The 26,980-nt window shown below is 38.1% G+C and overlaps 1 protein-coding gene across 8 annotated transcripts in view; it reads left to right on the top strand.

The window, feature by feature from the left end:
• MLIP (muscular LMNA interacting protein) overlaps positions 1-26,980 on the top strand; it is a 104,363-nt gene that overhangs the window by 13,076 nt on the left and 64,307 nt on the right. Inside the window, exon 2 of one of the 8 annotated variants that reach the window (XM_040057891.2) lies at positions 3,339-3,497. The exons of 6 other annotated variants lie outside the window; for them this stretch is intronic. In XM_040057891.2, the coding sequence (XP_039913825.1) occupies positions 3,465-3,497 (33 nt within the window). In that variant the 5' untranslated portion in view covers positions 3,339-3,464. Of the gene's footprint in view, positions 1-3,338; positions 3,498-15,070; positions 15,201-26,980 lie in introns of those variants that run through there. One more of the 8 variants, XM_040057895.2, reaches the window with a different exon arrangement.

The following is a 26,980-nucleotide window of genomic DNA, read 5'->3' as shown; positions in this document are numbered from 1 at the left end:
ACATATGAGTTTACAGATGTGGGAAAGGGATAACTCTGAATGGAGGAGGAGTAGGGGTTGAAAAGTTGAACATGGGAGAACTTTTGAAGCATGAGTGCTATTTTGAGTTACTATATTGGTTTTGGTGGGGAGCTTCAGCACTACATTTTTTCCTGAAGCAATGGGAGTTAGAAAAATCATTTTACTCTTTGCTGCATGTGTCAGTTAAATCAGTGCTGCAGGGAAAAGTACTGGTGAAGTAAAAAATGGGGTGAATCTGAGGGGCTCTTTGCACTCACTGGTGCTGTGGCAAAATGTGGCGTGCACCACAAACTTTTTTAGTACTGCACACCATAGGCATGGTTGTAATATACACATTAGACAAGACTTGAGAAGAAAGCTGATAATAAGGCAGGAGAGGCAGGGAGTCACAAAAATTAATAAAAGAACATGGAGAAAAAGTAATAGGAGTCTAAAATGGGAGAAATGAAAGAAAATGGAAAAAAGGTAATTACTTTTGAAAAATGAAGTATAAAAAGACTACAAGTTGGTGGGAGTGAGAATTAAATAGATATGTGTGAATTAAAAAAGTTCAAGAAATATGGGAATAGGGATGGAGAATGAAAAATAGGGGATGTGTTGGGCTGAATTTTCATCAAGCTTATCTTTTAATAATTGATGTGTGAGTAGCTGTATTTTATTTGTCAATGTAATAATTCTATCATTTCTACCTACTATAAAGTTTCCTCACACTTTTGGTAAATAATTGCGTAGAATTCACAGATTACTTGGGAGAACACCTGTAAATAGCTTTTAAATATGGCTCAACAGCAGAAAACTCCTCTGCTAATATATTTATAGCAACCCTTTGCATTGGTGAAGTGATTTTCCCAACATCTGTTATTTCCCCACTAGACTCTTATTAGCCTCTTCCATGAAAAAGCTTAGTTGTGTTTTTTCAAATATTACAGGATAAGGGATTTCAGTAAGGAGACTAAAACTTTGTTGCTGTTGCAGTTTTCTTGCTGGCTTCCTCAGCACAGCTTTCCATGGGGGTTGATGCTGATACTAGGGAAAACTCTTTTCCTTCTGTACGAACACATTTTGCCATTGATTCCCATGCTTAGCCTAGCTGAACCGTAAACAAGATTTCCCTCCTTTCCCTCTGGCGCTTTATATAAAAGCACTTGACTGCACTTGTAACTCAGTCTTAACCAATTGCTTTGTGCTGATCTATAGAAATAGGTGTAGATAGGTATACAGAAAACTTTTATATCCTGGGACTGCTGTATAACTAGAAGATATATTTCTACTCAGAAAGCTGGGAGTGATACTTTGCATTGCATCTTCAAGTGAGAATGCTTCAGCTCTTTGCCTGATTTATTTTGCTATTGTTATTATTTCTATGGTTAATATCTCTCCAGCATTGCAGACAATTCTCCTTTGCTGCTACTCTTTCAGTGAAGTGGTTGCTTTCTCACTTGACAGCACAAGGCAATGTGTCACATTTTTGGTTGATCTCTTGTTCTCCTGTATTTTCTGAAGTGTTTACAGGATTTGTGGCACTCCTGCTTGCTGCACTTCAGGCATGTGAGGCAGCTGCTATGCTCCAGCCTAGCAGAAGCTTTGGGCATTAAAACAAGAATTGTCCTTTTACAGCTTTGCAGTACTCTGCAGTCTCATGGTTGATTTTTTATTTGGGTCTAAGGATAACCTTGTATTTTTTCAGCATTAGGAAGCCTGAAGTAATATCAGATAACATAAATTAGATTGTGTAGTTGCCCTTGATGTTTGTGGGATCTTACAAAGTTGTATTTTGGTTCCTTTTTTTTTTTTTTTTTTTTTTTTAATTTCCATTGTCTTCTGTCACTTACAGGAACAACAGACTGACTGCTATTAATTTCTGACATATTATTTAATTTTTTTGGCATCTGGTTGGCTCCTGTTCCTCTCTTATAAATAGTCCGATCTAGGACTTTTTGTGGATCTGTGCACACACTTCATTAGCAGCACTCCTCCACTGATTTTGTTTGGATAGCTTCTGTGATTTAATATCCATAGGGACTGGAGTCTGCAGTTGAAAATTTTGATAACTCCATGAAAATGAGGGTTGTAAGCACTGTGTATCTGTCTGCTAATACTGAGATGAATGTAAACACTGATTGTATTTCCCTTTAGGAAAAGCACTTGCACTGTTAATTGCTAGTGCTCAGCTTCATGTGGCTCCTTTTCTACAAATGAAGCCAGTTTTGATTATATACCATTTTGTTTTGATTGAAAAAAACAGCAATAAGGCCCCAAACACTACAAATATTTTTTTAAAGCTTGCCACCACAGAAAGCAGGTTTATCCAGAGAGCTGGCTTGCATACTGATATAGTCCCTATTCCTGTCTGTTATTATGGGCTCTCTATAAAGGCTTGGCTGCAATAAACATAGGTAAAATTTGGGGGAAACCCCTCACACACAGACAAACCTCTTTTTTTTTTAAGGATTTTCTTGAAAACACTTGTAACTATTTCCTGGTTTTAACAGTATTTTAATATTCCTGGTGTGTGTGTGTGTATGTCTACCCAGTTTTGAAATAATTAACTTAAACTGATTATACTAGAAGATAACAGAAATTAATTTTTCTCTGGAGTAGAAGGGGATGAAGGGAATGGTAGCTACGTAGTGCAAAACATATTTATGATTCCTGGGTTTATTTGGATTTTTCACTATTTTTTTTCTGTACAGTGGATTACAAGTGCTCAAAAGAAACTGACAGCATAATATGACAGTTTTTCTTCCCTAACATAATGCTTTCAGTCATGTAGGAGATGTATTTAATATAAGGGATATGTGTCTCCTTCAGCTTGGCATAAGAGTTCATATTTGTTAAGGCACAGTAGCAGTGACTGATGAAATACAGTAGTTAGCCTGATAGCTAATTTGAAAGTAAAAGGAAAATGGGATGATTGGGCAGAAAGAAAAAGAATGTCATATGTAAAATATTTTTTATCACAAACAGGGCAGAGCTTATTTTGTGTTGCAATGATAACTCAATGCTGAGGTCCAAAATATTGGGAAAACCCCATGTGTCTGATTCTTCAGAAAATAGTTAAGGTATTTAAGAAGAGGGGTTTGAGCCATAGTTGGGTGTTTCACTGCCATGAAAAAAGGGACAAGGGACAGTGTAGTAAAAAGAAATACTACAAAAAGCAACCTTATCTCTTACTGTTTGTGTTCTCCCCGAAAAAGATGGAGGTAAAAATTCAATTAGCAGCATTATTCACAAGCTAAGATTTGAGCTCCCCAGAAAAACACTCTGCAGTCAAATTCTGCTGCTATTCTTAGCAATTTTTCAACTTTGCTCACAAGGATGGAAGATGAGACCACTGCTGGTGAGTCACGTTGATGACAGAATGGATAATATCAAGGAAGTGTTTGGCTCCAGCACTAACTCTCCTCACCAGTAAATATCTCTACTGAAATAATGTATCAGGAATGGAGAACTGGACCAAGCACAAATGTTTTGAGGTAATATTGTGAAAACAGGTAGGGTGATAGCTTGCATTTTTCGTTTGTGCTTTGGGTGCTTCCTGGTGTAAAACTGAGGCTTAACCTGCATTTGTTAATCCTGGAAAAAATGGTATGAGGGAGGACTGTAATATTCTTTGCTTGGCTCACTCCTGTAAGAACATTGCTGGCAATAAGAAATCAGAAAACAAGAATGGATAACTGAATTTGAGGTCCAGTCCACCTAGCTCAAGTGTCCTGTCCTTGACTGTTACTTGAGGTTCATGCTTATGGAAAAAAAAGCATAGTGAAAAGGATAAGTATTCCTCTGTCTTCCTATTCCCCCTGAGCTTAGTGTGTTTAGGTGGATCTATACACTGGGGATGTATTTTCTTGGGTTTTGATCTGTTTTTCTTTTTGGCATCTGGAATTTCCTGATGCAGCAAGTTTCATAATAATTATGTGTTATATGAACTGCTACTTTTGTTTGTATGATAAATTCACATGGTGCCTCATGGCAATTTTGTTCTTATCCCAAGAATCCATGATGCTGTAGTAGATACTTAGCTTTATACAGATCTGATTTTCTATACAAATTATAGTAATCATAGTCTTGTTCTAGGTACCTACTGGCTCATAGTTACAGGGAAATTTGTGTATGAATGCTCCAACTAATGTTGCTTAGACAGGAATCATATCCCCTCTTTGAGATGTCTATAATGTACAGCTGAGTGAGAAACTAACCTGATTTTTTTAAAAAAATCAGTTAAAAAATGAGACCATGATTAATCTGACCCATATTAAATATTTATCTTTGAGTAGGATGGACAGCATCTCAGAAGTGCCAACTCCTCTTTATTGCATGTAAAGAGAACATGAGGTGCAGATTCCTGTTTTGGACACCTCTGCATTTGGGCAGGTCATTCACTAAGGAAGAAGAAATATACATTATGCTGGGAAAAAGCTGCTTTATGAAAACATTCACCATATAATAGGCCAGTAAAATGCATTTTACTTGCCGTCCTTCCTCAGATACTCTTTTGGGCAAGTGGTAGCTAGACCATTTGGGCACTAGCTAAGGTTCTTTTGCAGTACAGAAGGAAATGGCAAGGAGATTTTATGCAATGAATACTCTTAAAGCAGGGTGTTTTTCTTAATGCCTGACATCATGGTGTGCCCACACATTTTTTGGTGAAATTGTCTGTAACCTCAAGAGATCCCATTCCTTGGATGATGTAAGTGTTTCATTTAGATTGTAAAGAGGGCTCCCAGCACAGTGTCTTTTCAAAGGTCACCCAGAACATTTTGATTAATGCTGTCTTGTGTCTGTTTGGCAGCTAGGAAAAGGGAGGAAAGGAGAGCACATGAAACAACGAGGCAAGGTGAAAAAAAGCACTTTGCTCCTTTAACTAAAGCAAGGTGGTAGGTAAATGTTATCCTCTCAAGCACACAGTGTTCAGTGGCTTGGGGAATAAGCGATGATCGCAGGGCCAAGGTAAGAGGAGAGCTGGTCTCTGCACCTGGGAGATAGTGAACCTCAGCTTGCAAGTGCCTTGGTGGTGTGCCTTTAATTGAGAACTTGCCATCTTAAATCCATTCCAAAAATTTGATCTCCCTGATGGCTGAGGAATCTGTTGCTGCCATACCAAACATTGGCACAAACGTGCTGCCTTGCAATTGTTGTTGCCCCCTGATGTCAAGTCTTTCCTGATGCCAAATCCATAGAGTTTGATTCCATTAGGTAATTGGAAATTATATTTTGATTTTAACCATTTTCCAGTAGGAAAATATGGCAGAAAAAATTATTCAAAGACATAACCCTTGACTGAACCAATAAGTAAGCTTGAAGTGCTTCTAGCATTTGACTTATCCTGTTTACTCAGTTTCTTTAGGTGCCAGCATGATATTTCAACAAATTGTAAAGAAAGTATCAGAGTACCATTTTAAGTTTATTCAAGACTGTGCTGGCTTGAAGGCAAAACCAGCAAGAGACTCCAAGTCAGAAAAAACCAATTTAATAGGAGAGGGGGAAAAAAAAAAAAAAGGTAAAATAAAATAAAACACATGCAATAGTACAAAAGATCACTGACAGAGTCAGAATACAACCTGACACCATGGTGGTAGCAGTCCAGATGAAGCGGTCTTGTTGAAGCAATGTTCCCACACAAAGGTCTGGTAGCTCTTGTCCTCTGGGAATCCAGTGGGTAAGGCTGCCTGTGGTGTCCCAAATCCCAGATTATATCCAGGTGGGAATGCTTGGCTCCTCCCCCTGGGCAGAGCATCTCACAATGGGCTGATATAATTTTATCAGTCTTGCAATGGGTCCTTGATTGTCCATTAAACAGAGATAGCTCCCGGAGGGAGTTACCTATGAGTCATGCAGCAGGGCATTGATGGGCCATTAACAGAAGATAGTCTGGAGGGAGGGGGCAAGGGAAACACTGCCCAACCGCGTTTCAACATCTCATGTAGATAGTGATAGAATATATACTTTGGGCACATCTTACACTGTAACCTAGGACAAAGACCTATGCTATGAACTTTGGATGTGGAAGGCAGGCTGTAGGTGACCTACAGAAGATTTCAATATTTTACTTTCTAGTCTTCAGAAATAATTGAAGAGAAGAGAGTGGATAGACCCCATGTTACAGTTATTTTTCTCCTACTAATTCAGAGTCTTACCTTGCTTCAACTACCTGATTTTCATTCCCTAAAATCAGAAATGCAGAAATTCTTATTTTAGCTAACAGGGCTAATTGATAGGCTGTGATTCATCTCTTCTGAATTTAGACAGCTGCTTTTACATCTGGAGAGGTTGTCCAGGCTCCTGTTGCAGTCAGCAGAAGGAAGTAGGACCTTCTTAAGCATTGTTCTCTGATACAGTTTAGATGCCTATCTTCACTATAAGAAGTGTCTATTCTCTTCCCTTTGGCCATAATAGAGCCTTGAACAAGCTCACATGTAGATTTGGTAAATACTTATGTTTCCTTAAGTGTCCTGGAAATGTCCCTCTAAGTTTGCAGAAACTTTGGCTTTTCATATTATTGCAATGCTATTTTTTTGTCAGTCAATTCTTTTAATTCATTGCTCAGAGTTATATTTGATGTGGAACAGAGGTATCAGCAGGCAAACCAAAACTTTAGATGTGAATTTCAAGATATACACAAGTGGAAATGCAGGGAAAATGTAGACTGAAATTTGGGCACAGTCCCAAGAAACAGCCGTTGACATTCCTACTCCTGTGGAAAGTGTTACGCTATATTAAGAACCACTGTTTATGATTGATAGCAGAGGGGATTCCAGTCTGAAAGAGTATTTTCAGCATGTTAAGTATGTCAGGCATTTATTATCTTACACACTCTTATCTTTTCTTCATGTTTTCTGAAGCTATTTTTTTCCCCACAACCTCTTTTAATATTCTACTACATCCTGTATATTTTTCTGGTGCATTGGGCAAGCTAACAAGGCTCTGCTCATGTTTCTCTCTTGAACAATAAAGGATCAAATGGTCAGAAGAGCATTCAATTTGTACTGTTAATTCTGTGAGTTTAAGTACAGCAGTTTCCAGGTTGTAATAATCATAACTCCTTCCTCTTAGGGAATGTTGCCATTTAGACATCACCACTGCAATGGGATTGATCCACAAGGCTTCTAGATGCCTTTACTGAATTGTCAGAAAGAATAGCCCCAGACATTTACTGTCCTTGCTGTGTTTGTGGATTCAGTATGGTCTCTGATTTAGTAGTTACTAGTCAGGAAAGAAAAAATGGTGAAGGGACGTCACATGCCCTGACAGAGGGCAATTACACCTGCAGAAAAAAAAAAAAAAAAAAAGGCTGTAGGATTGATGTTATTACCTGTATTTTCCTTGGCAACTCTGTTGTGTTTCAGGAAAATAGAATTAGGAAATGTGGAGGAAAAAAATCTACTCATAGGATGATTTACATATACTTAATAAATGCTTTTCACCTGGTATTAATTTGTCAAAAGGAGATGGAAATTATTAAACTAGAATGCATTCACTGATCATCACAGATGAAATCAATGTATCTGCCTTCAAATAATTAATGAAAGCTTCACTTAGACTGCAGAGAACTCTTCTGTGCCTCTGTTATGAAAGTGCAAGACAGAAATATGTGGAAATATCCCACTTCCGCTGCTTGAATTTTGCTTAATTTTAAAGTGTAAATACTCTGAGTATGAATTAAAGCAGTAAAATTATGCAGGAACTCTGCAAAAATTCTTGCAAGAATTAACTGAAATTATAGCAACAGATGAACCAGTTGATTGTTCTCATCTAGTCTTCCATTTCTTTTAGAAAATCATAATGCAGAAAATTGCAGTTCTAGGAAAAAAAATACCTTGCAATACAAAATCTTTACTGACAAAACAGCTTTTCTCATTTAAACAAGAGTAACTTTACAAAGGACACTCTGTCTACAAATAGAGAAGGACATTTTTAGGAAAAGAGAGGGTTATATCTCACCAGATAAACCTTGTTAATATACATAACCAAGCTGTGCTGCATCCCCAAGAGCAATGTGCTCAATAACAAAATAGTAATCAAACCTGGGTTTTGCATCAGTGATCTGAAGGGTACATATATACATATGTACCTATAGACGCACAGTGACACCATTTCAGAAATGAAATCCATGAGATTTATCAAAGATACTGACCATGTTACCCATAGCAGCTAAACCCACTTAGCACCTGTATGACTGAACCAGATACTGACTCATTGCACCTGGTGTCAGATTAACCTAATTTCCTTTGTGCTTGTGCTTATTGGACTGAAATCAGAAGTCATTGGAAGCAGGTTTTTTAAATTATTTTTTCTTAGGCTGTTTTGTATAGAGAAAACTTAATTCTCCAGGGGAAAAAATCTACATTGCTTAAGGTAGAGCAAAAATCTGGACAGTTGAATGAAAGAGGCAAAGAACATCACTTGCAGACAAGGAGTTGGGCTGGAGGAGAGCTGGAAAGGGTGCTGCTCTTTTCTTCAGTGTCATTGCTCATTGGATTACAGACTCTGCAAATCAAGCTGGCTTAACTGAGCAATTGCTTGAAGTTAAGTATTGTGAAGTGGAAATAAGTATTTATAAAACAGTTAACCTCAGTCTGCTTTGATCAGAATTTACTGCCAAAAAAAAAAAAAAAAAAAAAGGTCAGTCTAGAAGATTCTGTACCTCCATTTGACTCCAAACATTCATGAGACCATGGAGCTGGCTGCCTTCTTTTTGTTGTGGGCCCCCACCCTGCATTTGAAAAAGATGTCCACATTTGTCTAATTTACACACCCAGAACCGTGTCTTGGAAAGACACCTTAAGTTTTGTCTCCTTTCCCACCACCAAGCCCAATGTTCTAAAGATACTGTAAATCTTAAGAGAGAAGGTAACATATCACTGAGAGAGCAGACCAATATTCCGGCATGTATATTAGTCCAAGAGGCAGTGGAATATTCTGGCATGTAGACTATTTTCAGTCCAAATCTGGTCTCTTCCTATTTTATTTTCCAGATTTATACCACAGTTCTTGAGCTGGAGATGATAGAAGACAAAAAAAAAATTAAATGGCTCTTACTGACCATATTTGCCAGCTACCTTACTACAGTGCAGGGCAAGGAAGAGGTTTCCTTTTCTGGGACCTGGGAATAAAAGCTTTTCCCACCCAGAGTAAGATTCAGACATAATTCAAATATCTCAGCTGAAATTCTGGGAAAGAGATTTTTAGTTCGCTTCAAGCCATGGGCTTTCAAGGTTTTCTTATATGAAAATTTCCCAAGCACATCCATTTCAGCTTCAGTGGCTTAATTTTACAGTGTACTTTGAGTATTTTGGTGCTGGTCTGGAAACATACCTCTATCACAAATGCAGAAAGCAGAAGGAATTTTGATAAGTCCTTTGATCCTATGAATTTGATCTGAGCCCCCCTCACAGAACAGAGATCCACAGGGTGGTCATTTCTGCTTAATACAAAGGGAAAGGGAAAAGAAAAATCATTGTCCCTTTTAAAAGGCATCCTTCTGGAGTGAGGCAGGGGAATGTGGGTGCCTCCAGCATCCTGGAGACCCCGTCTTTTAGTAATTTTTTAAAATCAAAATTAAGATGCATCCCAGCCCCCAAATCTCACCCTCTATTGATAACATCCCTTAACTCTTAGTGGGAAATAAGCAACCATAAATACTGACTATTTACTGAATATAAAGCAGTGCAATAGAAGAGGGAATGAGCATTACCTCTTGCAATAATGACCTCTTGCCTGGTGGTTGGGAAATACATGGGTCTAAGTTTCTTCGGCAGGCTTTATTCAGAAAGCTGGTTTGAAAAGGAAAAACAACTCTCTGTATTGCACACCTGCTCTTGTTTGGTAGTGTAACCATGTCTATATTGCCAGCCTCTTCCTAGTGTAATAGAAAGAATGTTTGAACATTTCAAATACTTATTATATCAAACAACTTATAAATAGTTTATGGAGGATACAAATGGGATGCTAAAAAATATTTAGGAAGGTATTTAGAAATGGGTTAAATGCTAATGGAAAACATTGTAACAACTAAACAATAGTGCTTACTACAGATTCATGATAATTATAGATATTATTTTATATAGGAAATACTTTTTTGAGCCTTACATATTTTCCTGTGCTACTAAAAGCCTGATCGCTGAAGTTTGGCACAGAATTTGCATTATTGTCCTGGGGGGTTGTTTTAGAGTGCTAGATGGCACTGGAAAACATTTCCTGATCCCCAGCTGAAATATCTTCCTGCTCTGTTTTTTTCCCCACTGGTTATGTAGTGTGGAACCAGTGAAGCCACAGGGAGACACAAGGAGTGCTGGCAGTTGACATCACCTGAAGAAGAAACCCACAGTTCCTTAAAACCTCTTTAATGAACTCTTCCTCAGATGCTTCAGATTTTTTTGATGCTTTCCTGAAGCTGCAGGATTCATTCTTTACTACTGCACAATTCTAGCTCTTAATAAACTTTGCTCCATCATTATTGTAATGCTTTCTCACAGGCACAGTGGTGTCAGGTTTTTTTGGTTTGCTTACTATTACCAACATATTTAGATAGCTTTAAAGGAAGAGACCTGCAATGGTTTACATGTTGCTGAAGTTCTGCTCTGCAGCAGAGTGTTCTACAGGAATGATGTAATACGGTATGTAGTGTTTTGTGTGGATTTATGCATTGACAGATAGTATAGATGGTAAAAAGTCTGAAGTTGATCACTAGGTGATCTCTTTAACCAAGACCTGTGTAGATGAACAAAGCTTTGGTTTTTTCAAGAGATTCTCCACCCCAAAGGAACAAATATCATGGTGATTTTGGTGATTAGAAAGCTATTTGCTACTTTCTTTGTCACGTTTGAGATATAGTTTAGGATTTGCCTGCAAGTTGTGGGGACTGTATTAAAGAATATGATATCATTAGCTTTCCCTTTCCTCACTGTCAAGTCCTTGTCAATTTTACATCTATTTAGTATAATTTAAAATGGTGTGTCACTGCAGTATTTACTGCATGGATCAAGTATGTTTTTTGGAAATGCTTTTAGAGAATTAGGGTTTGACAAGGTGTATCTACCTACATTTAAGCATGAAATTGATTCTCTTTTAAGATAATGGATAGACAGATCCCTGAGGCTATTGTCTTTATACCATTGGTTTTCTCTGTCACTAGAGATGAACTTGGCCGGCTGTCATAAAAAAACTTCACTTCCATAAAAGGCAGAGAAATGTGATTGCTTTTGTGGAATTCCACACCGTAAGCTCAAGGGCTCTCAGTGTATTTTATTACAGTTGCAGTTGACTGATGGAGATTAACCTCATGCTAATCACTGTAAATATAAACCCTTCTATCTCAGATGGTGTTTACTACAAAGATTACTGATGTAATTTACTCATAGAAATAAAAAGAGTTTTTTTAGTTGTTTAGAAGCCATTTTAAAATTGAACAAACTTATACATTACTTCTGACCATCTATAATATTCATGGTGCACATCCAGTCGTACAAGATATACTGCTCCTGCATCTGAACAGCAAGAGCAAAGAGGAAATATCTTCCAAGTTGATAGCATTTAAACTCCTTAAAGAATCAACTTTGTGAAGTAATATTTGTGAGTGATTCTTCATATATTTTATCCCTATCACGTGTCTTGCTAATGAGATGAATATTCAAGCCAAAAAGAGTAATAATAAAAAAGATTGTTATTCTTGAGGCTCATATAAGGAGTATGTTTTACATTTAATGTATGTTTTACATTTAGTTCTGAATTTTGCACAGTAATAATATCTAGCCTTGTTAATGGTGTGGTCTTCTGTCTCAAGTTTTTGGGAGGATCTAGCACAGGATTAGACTGGATTTCCGTGACAGAGTATAAACCAAATACATCCTGTGCTTTCTTTTCTCATTAGAGAAAGTAAGAGCAGCACATTTGATCTCACTTAAACATTTTCATTAAAGTACTCTGGACAAAATTTGATGGTGTTTCTTCACTGAAATCAACAGTGAAAATCTCAGGGGCCCCTCTGGTCCCAGAATTTCCATCCCACCTCTCCCCACTTCAGCATTCATTAGTTGGTTTGGGAATATACATCACTACATTGTCCCCCTTTGGTCTCAGTGAGCCATGGACACACTGGTCAGTGGCTGTGACCTGAGCACCTGCTACCACCAGTGCAGGCAGTGTTCGCCACAGCCTGTGCAAGTGAGAATGAGCCACAAAGGACTAGTTCCAAGTTTCTAGAGACTTAGGGATTAATCTGTCCTGAAGGTGATACTTGGGCCCGGAAAAACTGCTGTTGTGCATATGAGTGTTTCCAAAGGGTACTTTTATTTTATGAAGGCTGTCACAGCTGGAAAACAGTAGTTAGGCTAAAATAATGCTTCAAAAGGTTTTTTTGTCTCCATTATTGATAGTGGCATATGCAACATATCTCCACACACATATATGTGTGTGCCATGGTCTTTAATGGAATCTTCACTCGGAGAAACCTGATGATTTCAGGCAAAATGATTTCAAGGTTTTCTCTAGGTAATCAAACATTTCTATTATACTGCCATTATTGTATTACTAGATGGTATATGTGATACTAGAGAAATAAGGTATTTTCACAATATAAAAGCTATTAGAATGCCCAGCTTCAATCCCTGTTATCTTTTTATAATATCTGCATTGGCAGAACCTTAGTTTGCTTGCAATGCTCGAAAGTTTATTACTTATTCATCAGCATCTTAAATTAGACAGCCTCAGTATCTCAGCTCTCTGTAGCAGGGCATGTTGATTAGTGTTTCTAGAAAGATTTGGCTTAAGTTAGGTTGATGCTGGCAGAGAGAGGTGGGTAGCATATGTAGTGCATTATCACTATATGTTTTCAGTGTTGACAGGAACAGAAGCAAGCTGACATAACACATCTTGATAAGAAGTAATACTGCTATTACCAGTGTCACTTTTATCACCAGCTGCTCAAAACCTTGACTAGGACTCTTGATTTGATGTTAAAATAACATTGGCATGTATTGACATATATATCACATTGATTTTGTCATGACATTCCTTGGCAGGAGTAAGATTATTATATATTGCTTCAGTTTACTTGTTAGCATCACCCTTAATATCTCCTTCAGAAGGCAGCAGATATTTTGTACCTTTTTTCCCCCCAGCAACAAATGCAGCACTTACTGGTTTGGATTTGAAATGCTTATAGGTAACATTTTCATATGGGGGGCTGTCATACAATTAATTTCATTGTCAGCAATTCAAGTAGTGAACAGATTCAATATAATTCCAAGATTTTTTTTTTTCCAGAATACAAATCCATTTTTGTGATTTCCGTCAGAATTAGATGTCTGGTTGTGGTGGTTTCAGGCAGATTTTGGGAGAAACCCTCCTAAGGGGCCCCCCTCCCCTCTCCTAACCGGTTCGGGAAAAGACTTCCTTAGAGAGGAGTGGAAAAAACCTGTTTATTAAACAGGCAAAGCACTCCCAGCACAATACCCGATGACAAGAGCTTCGTGCCGCTTACGGAGGGATAACAAACTTAAAGAAAGTCTCCTCTTGAGGATCGTCACTGTGCTCCACCGCTCTGTCTCCGCTGACGTTGGGAGAAAAGGAGATGTGCAGGGCTGGTCTTGGTGGGGTGGGTCCCCTGTGGAGGTCCCTGGTGCTTCCCCAGGTCCTTAGTCTGGAGAGGTTGGAACAGTTCCGAGGAGAGGGCAAAAAAGAAAAAAAAGGAAGGAAAAAAGAAAAAAGAAAAAAAAAAGGAAAAAAAAAGGAAGAAAAGGCAAAAAGCTTCAGCTATTCTACAGCATCTAACTACGCTAGCACTAAACTAACTAACTGCTGGGGAAAAAAGAAACAACAGAGCTTCTTTCGTCTTGCCGTGTTCCAACTCCCCCGCTTCAAGGTCACTCCAATGAGCAGAGTTTTCCTGGGGAAAAACAAACGGCGCTTCCCTCCCCCCTGCACCCAACAGACGATTGGGGATACACAGTCACCCCAGGACACAGGTGTAACATACTTTTTCTGTTAAAAATGGAATTTTACAATTACTTATGTAATGATTGATGCATCTCTAAGATGTGCCAATCATTTGATTGCGATTTAAACTTGATTAGAGGTTGCTAACTTCTGAATGTGAATGATTGGTATCAAAATACTAGGCTGATCTAGTGGAGGTAGTCTGAAAAACAACATGCTGCAAATTGCATAACCCTCCAAAGTTACAGGAATTGTAGGGTGGTATAATTGACATGGACTCTGAATGGATGGTGGGAACCTGAGCTGTGAGGAATTTATTTGCACAAATTCATGATGACTTAGCACTCTAGATCCCACTGGAGTTGATTTGGCCACAGACTTATTTTCACCGTGTAGGAACTATGGAAGGGTACAGAAAATGTGGGATTTTGTCTAGGGCTCAGCAGTGTACATTTGGACAAAAAAGATCTTTTGTGAGAACTGAGAAAAACCTGTGAGTCATGAGAGATGGGACCACAATGGCTCTTAGTCCTGTGTTGCCTTTGCAGGACTCATCTGCAGGTGCTGTGTGGTGTTTTCTCCATCCACACAGGCACATCCCCTCTAAAGCTTGAGGGCCGCATTTAAAGGAAAGGAGGCACCACCATTCTGTGACCGTCTGGATGGCAGCCACTTTGGTGTGGAGGATGAGTAATTTGGTTAGCACAGAGCTGTGCTTTGCTTATTAAATTAGGTGACCTGTTATACAATTAGCCTGTATTTGCACGGCTGGTGACCCAGCCTGACTCAGGTCTCCCGAGCTCTGGAGCTTAAAAAAGGATAATTTGGATCAATCTGTCGTGATCACCCAAGAAAGTTACGACCCCGGAGTCGTGAAGCTGCCTCAGGGAGCCATCAGGAAAATCCGACTGTAGAAAAGAGCCCAAGCCCGGCCCTTGAAAGCGGTAAGGATCTGACACGGAGCCACGGGGGAGCAGCTCGCCTTGCTCGGCATTCTCAGCTGTGTCTCTTTCCAAATTTAGGCCTCTAAACTAGGTATCGGTTTCTTACGAGAATGAGACTATAAAAACGGCCACACTGGACCAGCCGGCGTCCCAGCTTGCGCAGTGTCCTGACTCAGGCTGGGTCTGAGAGCTGACGCCTCGAGAGCCGTGTGAGAAAGGGGCCGGCATTACGAACTGAGCTCACATCTCTCCATTTGCGAGGCAATTACAATACTTCATCATTAGGCACAGAGAATGCCAGTGAGTTTCTCCTAATGAAAGTCTTTCACGTTGTTTAACTAATTGAATATTCACTGGGCCAGAGCGGGGGACCTAAATTGTCCTTTCCATTCCCATGTCCTTATCAACAGCTATTCCTTAGCTGCTTCTGCATTGCCCTAAATATTAATTATTTATGTGGATGTTTTTGTGGAATTTGTTCAACAAATCCCTCTTTGTTACCTTATACTAAACTAGTATTTTTTTTTTTCCTTATATATTCTTATTATGGGCTTTTTTCTCCCCCCACAATGATTCAATTTTCCTGAGAAAATTTTGAGAAGCTTTTAATGGTTCTCTGCATTCTGAACTGAATTTATTTGACTGAAAATTTCTTACATTTGGTGTGAAAAATCTAACAGAGACCAATTCTTGGTGACTTTTTTTGCACTTTCCTTTGCTGCTACATGAGTAAATTACATTCTTTGCATGTTCTTCAAAGATATCATGCCTCTTTTAAATTTTATTTTAGATTTCATTTTTCAATAATTATGTTGTAATTTTATAATATTAATAATAATAATGAAAAAGCTTTTGCATTGAACTAGATCTCATTAGGCTCTCAGAAGTTGTGTTTGATGATTTAGTGAGTGCATTTTTACAGTTCATGGAAAAATGTGCAGTCAATCTCAACAGAGAAGAAATATGAAGCTTTACCAGAGGGTTTACCTTACCAATCAGTTGCAATGATAGATGCAGTGTATAAGAATTCTTTCCCAGAATATAGTTTCTAAGTGTGTATTTGTGTACCAGATGCTTTAAAGTGGTGACAAACAGCAAAGAAAAAAAAAAAAAAAGAAGATAAATATCTTAGAAGTGATGTAGAATTCAATACTGCTGACTAAGAAATACTGCAAAAGAGTTTTTCATGATGTTTCAGGCTTGTTTTACCAGGTACAAAAGGCCACATGACTGCAAATACTTGACTAACATATTCAGATGAGTTATCCCCTGTTAGCAGAGACACATTCTCATGCTACCCAGGGAAGAAGTAATGGTAGGCTATTTAAATAAATCCATTTGCACTACAGTTTTTTGTGGTTTTTTTTTTTTTTTTTTTTTTCAGTTGTGGATGTCCAGCAGACCCTAGATGATTGTTTCACTATCTGTACCTCCACTGACAGATACTAAGCTTTAAAAATAGTCTTGCAATCAGGTGCACAGGCTCCAAGAGAGAGAAACTAAGTTTGGATGAGAAAACAACTTCTGAAGTGTGCCACACGGGTAATTAGGGTTGAAACAAATTGATAATTTAGAATTGGGTCTTCTGAAGTGATATAGCATAATTCTTATGGAACTGTTCCTTCCATTAGTCTTCATGGAATGAAAGGTATTTTTAAGTAGCACGTGCAAATGTATGAAAGCCTATTTTAGTTTTTATTTTGATGCGATCCCAAAAACATCATAAAATCTTGCTCAAATCTAAATTTTTTAATTAAACAGAAATTCCATTAAAAACTCTTTTCATGTGAGCAAGGCCTAGTGTATTGTAATAGGACAAGTATATAGACCTAGCTATTTGCAAAAGCAAATCCAAAATTCTTGACACTTCACCTCCACCCACATAGCATTCTCCTGTCCTTCATTTTACAAACACACACACACACACAAAGACACGCACTTTCTACAGAAACCATGCCAAAGCCTCTTAATCCTGAATGCTCTATTGAATGTTTGAGGTTCTAGTAAATTGGAGTGAAAATGAAATGACTAAGAAATCGTTTGTGTCCTATGTAGCAGACAAGGAGTTCTTGAGCAGACCTATTTTGTTTTTGTAGCACAAATCACTCTCTGTAAACCTTTTTTGCTGTTGATTTTTGCCAAGAACAGCTGTGGGTCTGTACAGCCTTAAATATTGTGTTTATTTAGCATTAGTAAGGAGCTGGAAAAAATGTCTGCCAATTGCCTCAAATCTGTGTGTTTTGCATCTACATCGTTTTGGAAGAAGAATAAAGGGATCTGACAGATCAGATGTGCAGATCCTTTGCCTGAAACCTTCTGGTTTGTTTGTGACCATCGGGTGCTGCAGTGGCTCTTGGCTGCTTGCAGGCAAAAGGCAGGATCCAGTGAGTGCTGCAGGACAAAACCTGTCACCTCACAGTTAACCAAAAACTCCTTTCTTGCTCCTCAATTCCTCTTTCAAAGCCTTAGTGTCAGGATTTTTGAATCAAATGCTTCCCTTCTCCAGGAGGTTCTAACACCAGTATAACTGTGTCTAACAGTTCTGACTAGGAAAATACTTTATCAGAAGGAAGGTTTCAGCCTTTGGCAATCTGTTTTCTGATGCTAATGGTTGAAGACCTCTTTCAAAGCTTATGCTGAAAAACACATCTGAGAAAGACATCTGAAAATAGTCTGGTAGCTGAGTCATTCATTCTTGTCATTCAAAGAGAGACATATTCAAAAGCAATTCTGTCTTTCCGTTCTGGTGCTTCCACTAATCATTCCCTACTTGAGTCAAGGCACCATCCAGATAAAATTAATAAAGCCAAATATATTTTGTTAAAAGGCTTTGTTCAAGCAAACTAACTTTTTCAATGTAGAAGAAAATACTTAAATGAAAATTTCCTGGTCCACTGCAGAACTGCAAAGGAGATGGGATTTCCCATGTACAATGGCAATATAGAGTCTGTTGAGACAACATACAACAAAACAGCTGTGCAACATGCAACAAAACTCAGCATCTGACTTCTACCGAAATGAAAGGAATTTTAAATTAATTAATTTTTTCAAAATTAATGGAATTTCATCATCTACTAGTATATTTGGTAATTTTCTAAAAGAATCTTTCTTGGAAAGCAGAGAAAAAGTAATTTCTTGGTACAAGAAGGCTTTTGAGTTACTTCCAAAAATAACTTCATTAATTTCTTTGATTTTTGAATTCTTTTCACCATGACAGTTTCTGGCTAGTCAACAAACAAGACCTAATAGGCAGGACAGATGCAAAGTCAGAGACTGGAGCTATGAGACAAATACTGCATGAGGGAACAACTTTTTTGGGAGAACACATCTCTGATTACACTTGCTTTAAGAGGCAGAGATTGGTTGTTTTAGGGAAGAGGACTGGGCCTGTGCGTTTTTCTGCCTTTTGTTTTTCTTGGGCACCTGAGCTCTCCCCTTGACCTGTAGTCTCTGCTGTAATCAAAGCTTCACTTGGATAGTCATGGCAAGACTGATCAATTTTTTCCTGAAGAAAAAGCTGTAGTTAACAGGATCATAAAGTCTAACACTATGAAAAAGAATTTGACATAAATACTACAGCAGTGCCTTTTTTTGTAAAAGCTGAGTTAAAAATATTTTAAGATAATCCAAAGATCTAGTGAAAAGAGTCCGTAATTAAAATTTTATTGGATTGCCAATACATTGCTGTTAGGATGGTCTTGATATATGACCTGGAGTTTTAGGGTTTTTAATTTTATTTTTTAATTTGAGTCTAGATATGCTTCTGTGTTATATAAACTAATTAAGCTGTTCAGAAGACATTGGTTATGAACCTTTCACAGATTGCATGGTGCCTTGTGCAGACAGATAGGAGAGCTTTATTAGAAATGCTTGTCATTTCTTAATATTGTTCACAGGACATATAATCTCTGGGATAAAGAATATTTGCAAGAGTCATTTGCTGATGCAGAACAAGGACTTTTATTAAGTCCAAATCTGTTTATTATCTGTAAATCTTCTAACTTGTCAAAACATTGGATGAAAAACTAATGCATGAGTTATAGGGCCTTTTCAGTTGAATTTAAATGAAGGGTTACTTATTTGATGTCTGATTTAATGATCTTGAAAATTAAAACTATGACTGATATCTCAAACTAACAAACTGATAACTGAAATGCTTTCATTTTTTTTCAAACTTTATATTAACCTCCTATTTTACTTATTTTGAGTTTGAATTTCAATCTTCATCCAAGTTATATTTCTTCCCTTTTCAAAGCTAAGACCAAGTTCAGAAACTCAGAATCACACTCATTTTCACTCAATTCTTGGGTAAAATTTGATTTACTTCAAGTAACTTCAAGAAAAAATGGCCCAAAGTGATTAAAAAAATAAAAATCGCTGTTCTGAAATCTTGCAGAATTCTCTTCAATCCAGGTATTTTAGAGCACTAGAGTAAGCAAGCTATGATTTCCCTGAATCTGTCAGCTCTGCTTTTAGGAGACTGCAGATACATCTCCCACTAAGGCAAAAGGAGCAGAGGTCTCTTTGTATGGCTACAAAATTTTGGACTCTAAAACCTAGAGTTTGGAGAAGAGGCCATGTGTCTTTAGAAAACACAGCACAAGAGAACCTTGACTTATGAATGCTCCTAACATCATCAAAATGCTGAACATCCTTTACAGGAGGACAGAGAGAATCCACCCCATGTAATGCATGTCAGGGATGTCACTTAATGAACAACCTGAGGGTAATGACTTCTCCCTGGTGATAGGGATGGTTTAAGAATCTGTATGAAAGACACTGGAATTACTGCTAGGCTCAACCTTGATTGTACTGAGTGTATTATAGGAAATACAGGCTTTGAACTACTTTAGGGTGAAAAAAATATTCATAAAATCTCTTATATTGTGGTTCTGTCAGTAAATTAATTCCATTGCTTCTTTAATCTAAAACTATGATTATTACATTCACGCCTTCCTCCAATTTCCTAGAACGAAGATACAACATGACAGTACAAATATATAGGAATTAAGTACTGAATTGACATTGTTTCTTACTACATGCGAAGGTGTTTTCCATTGCATTGTCACCTGTATTCTAATATTGGGAACTTCTGAAGAAAATATCAGTAGACAGCATATAGATTCTTGTTCATTTCAACTAGGTCCCCTGCCCTTTTTTATAATGCTTTGATCCTCTGCTACTCTTAGTTCGTTTGTAGCATCTATGGGAAAAGTGTTATTTATACATTTTCAACTGAAACTCCAAAGTATTCTTTATAGCACTGACAGGGTTTTGCTTAAATTTTGAAGACTCTTCTTTAGAAGCCTGACATGAGGAGCATATTTGGTCATGAAGTGTTTTCTCACTACCCAGATTAGCTAAAGAAATTATGCTTGTTCTTGGTGCAAAATGTACTGTCTGCTGTTCTCCTACAGTTCTTCCATTCTTTCTCCTACACTCTAAAATATCTGAGGAATGGTACATGACTGTATTTAGTGAATTATTATGCCAAAGTGGAAAACTAACTTTTTTTTTTTTTTTTTAAAATAAGACAAAGTCAAGTTTGTATATATAAAATGTAAAATTATTTAATAAGTTAAAATAAAGTTATTTAATTGGAACAAGTGTAGCTATTTTTCCCAACAGATAAAGTCATATGAAAATGACCCTACCACTGTTAAACATGCAATGTTCTTGATATCTGGGAAAGCTCAAACAGAATGTTTAAAGACAGATGCTTTTTAATGATTAGCACAGAAGAAAACAAGATTCTAAGTTTATTATCGTGCCCTCCTGTGAACGTGCAGAAGAAGCCAACAGCCATTTGGCTTTACCCTATTGTTTCCTACTAGCTGAGTGCTAGAATAATTGCTCTTTGTAGCCAGCATTCTTCTGGGCCCACACAGACCTACTCAGAAAATAGCTCATTAAAAGGACCTCTGAAAATCTTTGCTGAGAAGGGGAAAATATAACCTCTTCTTCAGTTTTATCACAGACATTTTTTTGCTGCTTTTTTAATGTTAATTTTTTATTTATCTTCCAACTGTGGTCTACATACTACAGACAGCAGTCTGCAGGAGGCATCTGAATTATCAGCCCTCTGAGTGTTATTAGTAGGGGACAGGTAAGAATGCTTGTAGATGAGCTTCTATTGATTATTTGTTAAATGCCTGGCACAGATGACTGTAAAGAGTGCAGCTTCTGATGGGAAGCCTATTGCTGATAATACAAGATGAAATAATCCATTTCTTAGAGATTAAAATATTAGCTGCCTTCCCTTATGTGTGCTTTGTTTAAAAGCTGAAAAACTAGCAGCTGATATTTCCAAAGTACTCTGTATATCCTTAACGTACCATCAATGAGATCTCTGTTCTTTACAGAAAGGAGCTGAGCAATATGGGCTAGCTGGTGTTACAGGACTTTCACTGCTTTCTGCTGGAATGACAGTAGGAAAACAATGGTGGCAGATTAACTAGAAAACCTCAGTCTGGTTGTATATGAGTAAATAAAGACTAAGGTTGTAATTTGACTGTGTTGAAATCTATGACAATATTGCTTTTCTTTTTTTCAAAATACCCTTTTCTGATTGATAAAATGAACTGTTAAATCCAGAGACTCGATGGCTTTTTGAATCTTGAAAAACGTTCTTGTTTTTCATATTTGAGACTATGTTGTGATCCTTTAGTGAGATAACTCCAAAACATGAAAGATGTGCCATTATCTGTCATTGTCATGTGGGTGGCAGCTGTATGGACTTTTGAAAATTTAACACAACTCTTTCTTAATATTCTTTGGATCCCTGCTCCAAGAATATAGTTCCTTTGCAGTACCAGTGCCCAGACACAAGTTGTAGCAGTTTAGGAAAGGAGATTTCTATTGAAAAAGTAATTCTTCTTTTAAAATAATAGTAATAGCAGACTCCAAACACAGAAAAGAACTTATAGAATCCATGCTGCCAGAGGCAAATCACATTTGCCTTTCCTTTCCTCCTGGCAGTTCCACTACTTTTAAATGAAAATTTATTTTCCAATTAAATAAAACTTGTCCAAAACATTTTAACTCTCAAAATATCTTATTTTTTACAATTAAAAAAATGAAAATATTTTAATAAACTAAGCTGAAAAAGCCATCAAAAACTTAAAAGTACTTTTAACAAGTTTTGTTTAGCTGAGAACAGACAGCAGTAATAAAAGAGGAAAATTAGAGAAAAAGGAAACTTTTAGGAAATCAGCAAATGAAAATGAGGAGGCAGCTGTCAGTGGAGATATACATGTAGAAGCTGCAGGTTGTGTATGAGCATATCACTGCATTTTGGTGTTTTGATGAGAGCAGGTGGAGCGGGCTGGTTGTATCAGGGCAGGAGTTAATGACAGGATCTATTAACCTGGGGCATGGGAATGGGCACATTAAATCTTACAGAGGTAGCTGCAATCTCTGAGTGGGGGACTCTCTTGCATCCTCTCCTGGAAAGATTTTTCTTTGCTGAAAGTGCTGGCAGTGAGAATGAATTTGAACCTGGAGCTGTAGTTTGAGGACAATTTTCTTAGAGTAAATGCTATAATTAGCAGGTGACCATGGTACAAACGGCCGTGGTTGTTCATTTCTTCCTGTCATTCTTGGATGACTGGGGTGTTCACACTGTGTTGAAGTGTTTTGGATAGAATTATACTTGGGGAAACGCAGAGAAAATGCTGTTGTGAAACAAATGATGTTGTGTTTGCCAAAATATTGCTGAAGCGCTCTTGCTAACAGCAGGCTTGCCCTGAACCACTGAGAGCCCTGACATCCAGCCTATCCTCATAAGAGTCCATGAGGGATTTCACACACAACTGTTAACCTGGAGAAGTTTGAAGTGTAACTCATCTGCTAAAGTGAGGCTTTACCAGTCCTCCTTCAGTTCCATCTAAGCAAACCAGCTTAGTTTGAGACAGTGCTTCAAAACTGAGCAGAAACCTTGCACAGGTGGGAAATTCTCAATCTCATCTGCTGCATCCAAATGACTACCAGACCTCAAGGGTGGTAAGACCAGATACCTTGTGCAATTTATGCAAGCCAGAGAAAAACATATAGAGATGCAAAAATTTGTAGTTACTCTAACTGAAAAATTAGCAGTCTAATCACAGAGTTATAATATTGTTAATTTCCCTTTCCCTGACAGGAACAAGTTGAAGGAAGCATTTCTCAAAAACAACATTTGTATGAACCCTTTTGCTATTCAAGGTATTTTCATTAAGAGAATGAGGCTGTTGTTATTAAAGCTGATATTTTTTCACAGGGTGTGTTTGGTTACTCAAGCAGCTTTCTGAAACCCTCATGCACTAACTCATGCCCAGCTGGAGCCCCAGCTGGCAGGACAGCCCTTTGTGCAGAAGTAGAAGGCTTTACTACTGTGCCTTTGGCTTCAAAGAGAGTGACCTGTATGTGTAATCCTGCGGTCTTTGTCTGTGTACAGCAGATACAGCTGTCATGGATGGGGTTCAACTTGTTCAATGCTGATTCCAGTGTGCTCTGGTGGTCTTGGGCTGATGCCTGTTATTCTGAAGTTATCATGTATTTTGTATTCAACTGGACCACTAATTCCCTGTGTTTATCCATATGGGAAAGACTTTTGTGCGCTCCCTCTCACACTTACGCTCTCTTCAATCTGTTTTCTCCTAGCACCTCCTCACTGTACTGTTCACCCAAGTGCACACAAACTCTCACATACGTGGGACTTATATTATGATGTAGTCTAGGTACAGACATACTCACACTTCAAGTACAAATTTTATTTTCTATGCATTGTTATAGAAGCTGCCAGCATCTCCAGTTGTTTGCAGGAAGGTGGATGAAATTGATGGTCTGACTTACCCTGAGCTTTGGGCGCACTTGAAGCAACTTTGCTGTCTTTGTTAACAATTTACTTGTTCCTCCTTCATTGGCCAGCACATCCTATATCTAAATTTGATGGTATTTGTTATGTTTTATGTATGCCAGATACTGGTGCTGTGCTTGCTCTGTTATCCTTAATACCAGCGCACAAGGTTGCATTCTTGTAGTGAGTAAGAATTAATGATTTGTTCTTGTAACCCTAAGGCTCCTATTCAACACTTTCACTTTCAAGGCTTCTGCTGTTATCTTGTGTTTGTACTTTTGGAAGCATCTTTTAAAATCCCTTGTTTTTCTTCAACAGCCTTCAAGCTATGATAGCATGACATGTCGTATTAGCACATATGTAACCTTTTTCTGCAGTCACTCTGCAGTTAATCCATTGTACCAAACTAATGGTCTGCTAGGAGATTAGCTCAATTGGTTAAAGCAGATGCTAAGAATGCCAAGGTTGTGGGTTCAATCCCTGGCAACTCACTCAAGAGCCGGACTCATTGATCCTTATGGGTCCCTTCCAACTCAGACTATTCTGTCATTCTCTCAATAAAAGGGTGCATTTTCAACACATGCAGGGATATGTGCAGGCACAGCTGTGAGCCTGGGCACCGCCTGCTTCCAAAATGTATTGCTTGCAATGTCACTGGTGTGTTACCAAACTTGCTCTGCAATGTGTTTTTGAAAGAGCAGAGGAGATGCTCACCTGTGCTGGCGGCACCACTGGGCTTGATTCTCCTCTGGTGTCGTGGGCAGGACTGGCAGTGCTCAGTGTGTGGCGGCAGAACCTCGCCACGTGTGAGCCTCAGCTCTGTGGGGAGGGAGCTGCTCTGGGTGAAATCCCTCTGGCCCTCAACCCCTCAGACATTTTGTGACACCAAAGGGCAAATGGCTGATGTGTGATGCGGTAAAATTGGAGTTCCTTGCTGGCATCATCCCACAGGACTGATGTCTCGGCTCTGACAGATGTAAGTAGGGATTTATTTATCCTCCCAGTGCTTGATTTGAAAGCTACACCTGCTTATTGATAAGGACAGCTTTTGGGAAAAGACAGTGAGAGGAATGATGTTATATAGATTAAAGAGAATGTACTTCAAGGTTGCTTTGAAGGTGATAGCAGCTTTTTGGGACTCTCTTATAATTGCAAGAAACTCTTAAAGGAAAAAGAATAAATTCTAAGTTTCAATTTCTCACTGTGTAATCAAGATGGAATTTTTCAAAAATGGACTGGAAAACTGGGATCTGTTTTGCCTCACTGCTATACTAATGTGACTAATCAGTGTGCAGCCTTTTTTGTTGGGCAGAGGTATCATGACATTGCATAAGCATATATTATGTATCAATTTTTAAATGTATCTGTTAATGTGCTATATGAATGTTCTACGAATGAAGGCATAAGTCCTGTGACCTTGTTAGGACTCTGGTTTCGAGGCAGATATTTTTCTTTATCTACAGGCACTGGATTTGATTTGAAGTCTCACATTTCCAAAGGAGTCTTCTGACAATGAACAATATAAAAATATTTGACAAGCAGTCCACGTACCTGTCAGACAGCACTACTTTTTGTTTTGCTTTGATTTTAAAAAAAAATTCTTTTACAATCAGCCTTCAAACCTTTTCAGTTTACTTTTGTCAGTCCTTGACTGCCTTCTATGGAAAGCAAGATGGCAAGCGTGGCCACACAAATGCAAAATCAGCAACAATATTTCAGCTTGATTTCTGGCTGATCCACACAGCAAAATGAACACAGGCCAGCCAGAAGGAAGTGGTGATTGCCTGCTGAGGGAGATGTTAGGGGCAGCCTGTGTATGGGACTGCCTGGCTGTGGTTTTGTGCATGGGTGATGGACTAGAGCAGCTTGGGATGTTACAACACAGTGTTTTAACTTGGAGATGTTTCTCCTTAGAAAGTTTCAGAGATTGGAAGCAATTAAGGGTTTTAAGGGTGTCAGTGATACTATAAATATGATTTAAAGACCCAGGCCATCTTAGGGTCTAATATTCTATGACCATTTAGTCACATTTAATTAAGTCAAGTAAGCATAACAGGCAAAGTATTTTACTTGCTCATAGAAAAAGGAGAAGATTAAACAGTATTTTTACTTACTTTTCATCAAACTTAGCTGCATATGTGTAGAGCAGTAGCAAAGAGCAATTACAATTGTATAAAGTCTGCTGGGCTGAAGAGCTAATTAAAATGATGTTTGAAAAAAACCCCACTTAGTCTGAATCAGCACTTGCATTTTGAATAATAGATTAATTTTTTTTATTATTATTCATTTGCCCTTTCTAGTGCTTTACATACATTACACATTCGTTTTCAAAAGATACTTGTCTGCATTTGAGTGTGTGTGGACGTAATGAAAGAAGCACAAATGATTTGCTGAAGGTGATAAAATGGGCACATCATAAAGCTTGGGGAAGCTTCTGGACCACTGTTGTCCTTGGGAACTTTGGCACAAACTTCATCTTGACTGTAATTTCATTTTGGACTTTTGGAATGGGTTTAGCTTTTTCCTCTGAAGTTTCACAGAGAGAAAGTTGGTGTTCAGATGATTATCTGCTGCTGTTTGTAAAAGGTTTTAGAAAAACAAGAATTCATATTGCACAATAAACAGCTAACCCATATTAGGTTACTGTGATGCCTGTAATAAGTCAGGATATGAAGACAGGCTGAAGATTCTTACATCTCATTAACTGCTAATTCCATCTGACTCGATTTTTCTCTGTCTTGAGGAGGAGACAATGTCTCTTTGTGGTTTGACTTTAGTCTGAACACAGAAAAGGAGTAAGGAGAGATTACAGAACTCGGGTTGTGTTTTTGGATGGCCCCTCTCCCTGGCTGGGTGAATGGTGTTAGCTGTGCTCTCTCTGACTGTCAGAGCTATATTTATCACTCAGGAATTGCAGGCATGTGAATTTGTGCTCTGACCAAAACAGTGCTTCAGTCAACATGTTTCTATTTCACGATGTACACACTTGTTATTTTGCTATTATTTACTCATAATTTCCTTTTCTGTCCTTTAAACAAATAATTATCTTCAAAGGAAGAAATAGATGTTTCAAGAATGAGGTTTTGTCAGGGTGTTGTTTTATTAAGAGAATGACTTACATTAGCAAATCAGTGGAAGAAGTAGTAACGTGAACCAGCATATTGAATTTCACTTTAGCAATCTGTATTCCAGAAGGAAGTCCTGAGAAGCAATCATTGACAATGGAACCTCAATTTAAATTACA

Source organism: Hirundo rustica, chromosome 3 (genome assembly GCF_015227805.2).
Source record: "Hirundo rustica isolate bHirRus1 chromosome 3, bHirRus1.pri.v3, whole genome shotgun sequence".
Taxonomy (NCBI): domain Eukaryota; kingdom Metazoa; phylum Chordata; class Aves; order Passeriformes; family Hirundinidae; genus Hirundo; species Hirundo rustica.
The sequence above is the reverse complement of the archived record's forward strand: the minus strand, read 5'-3'. Positions and strand labels throughout refer to the sequence as shown.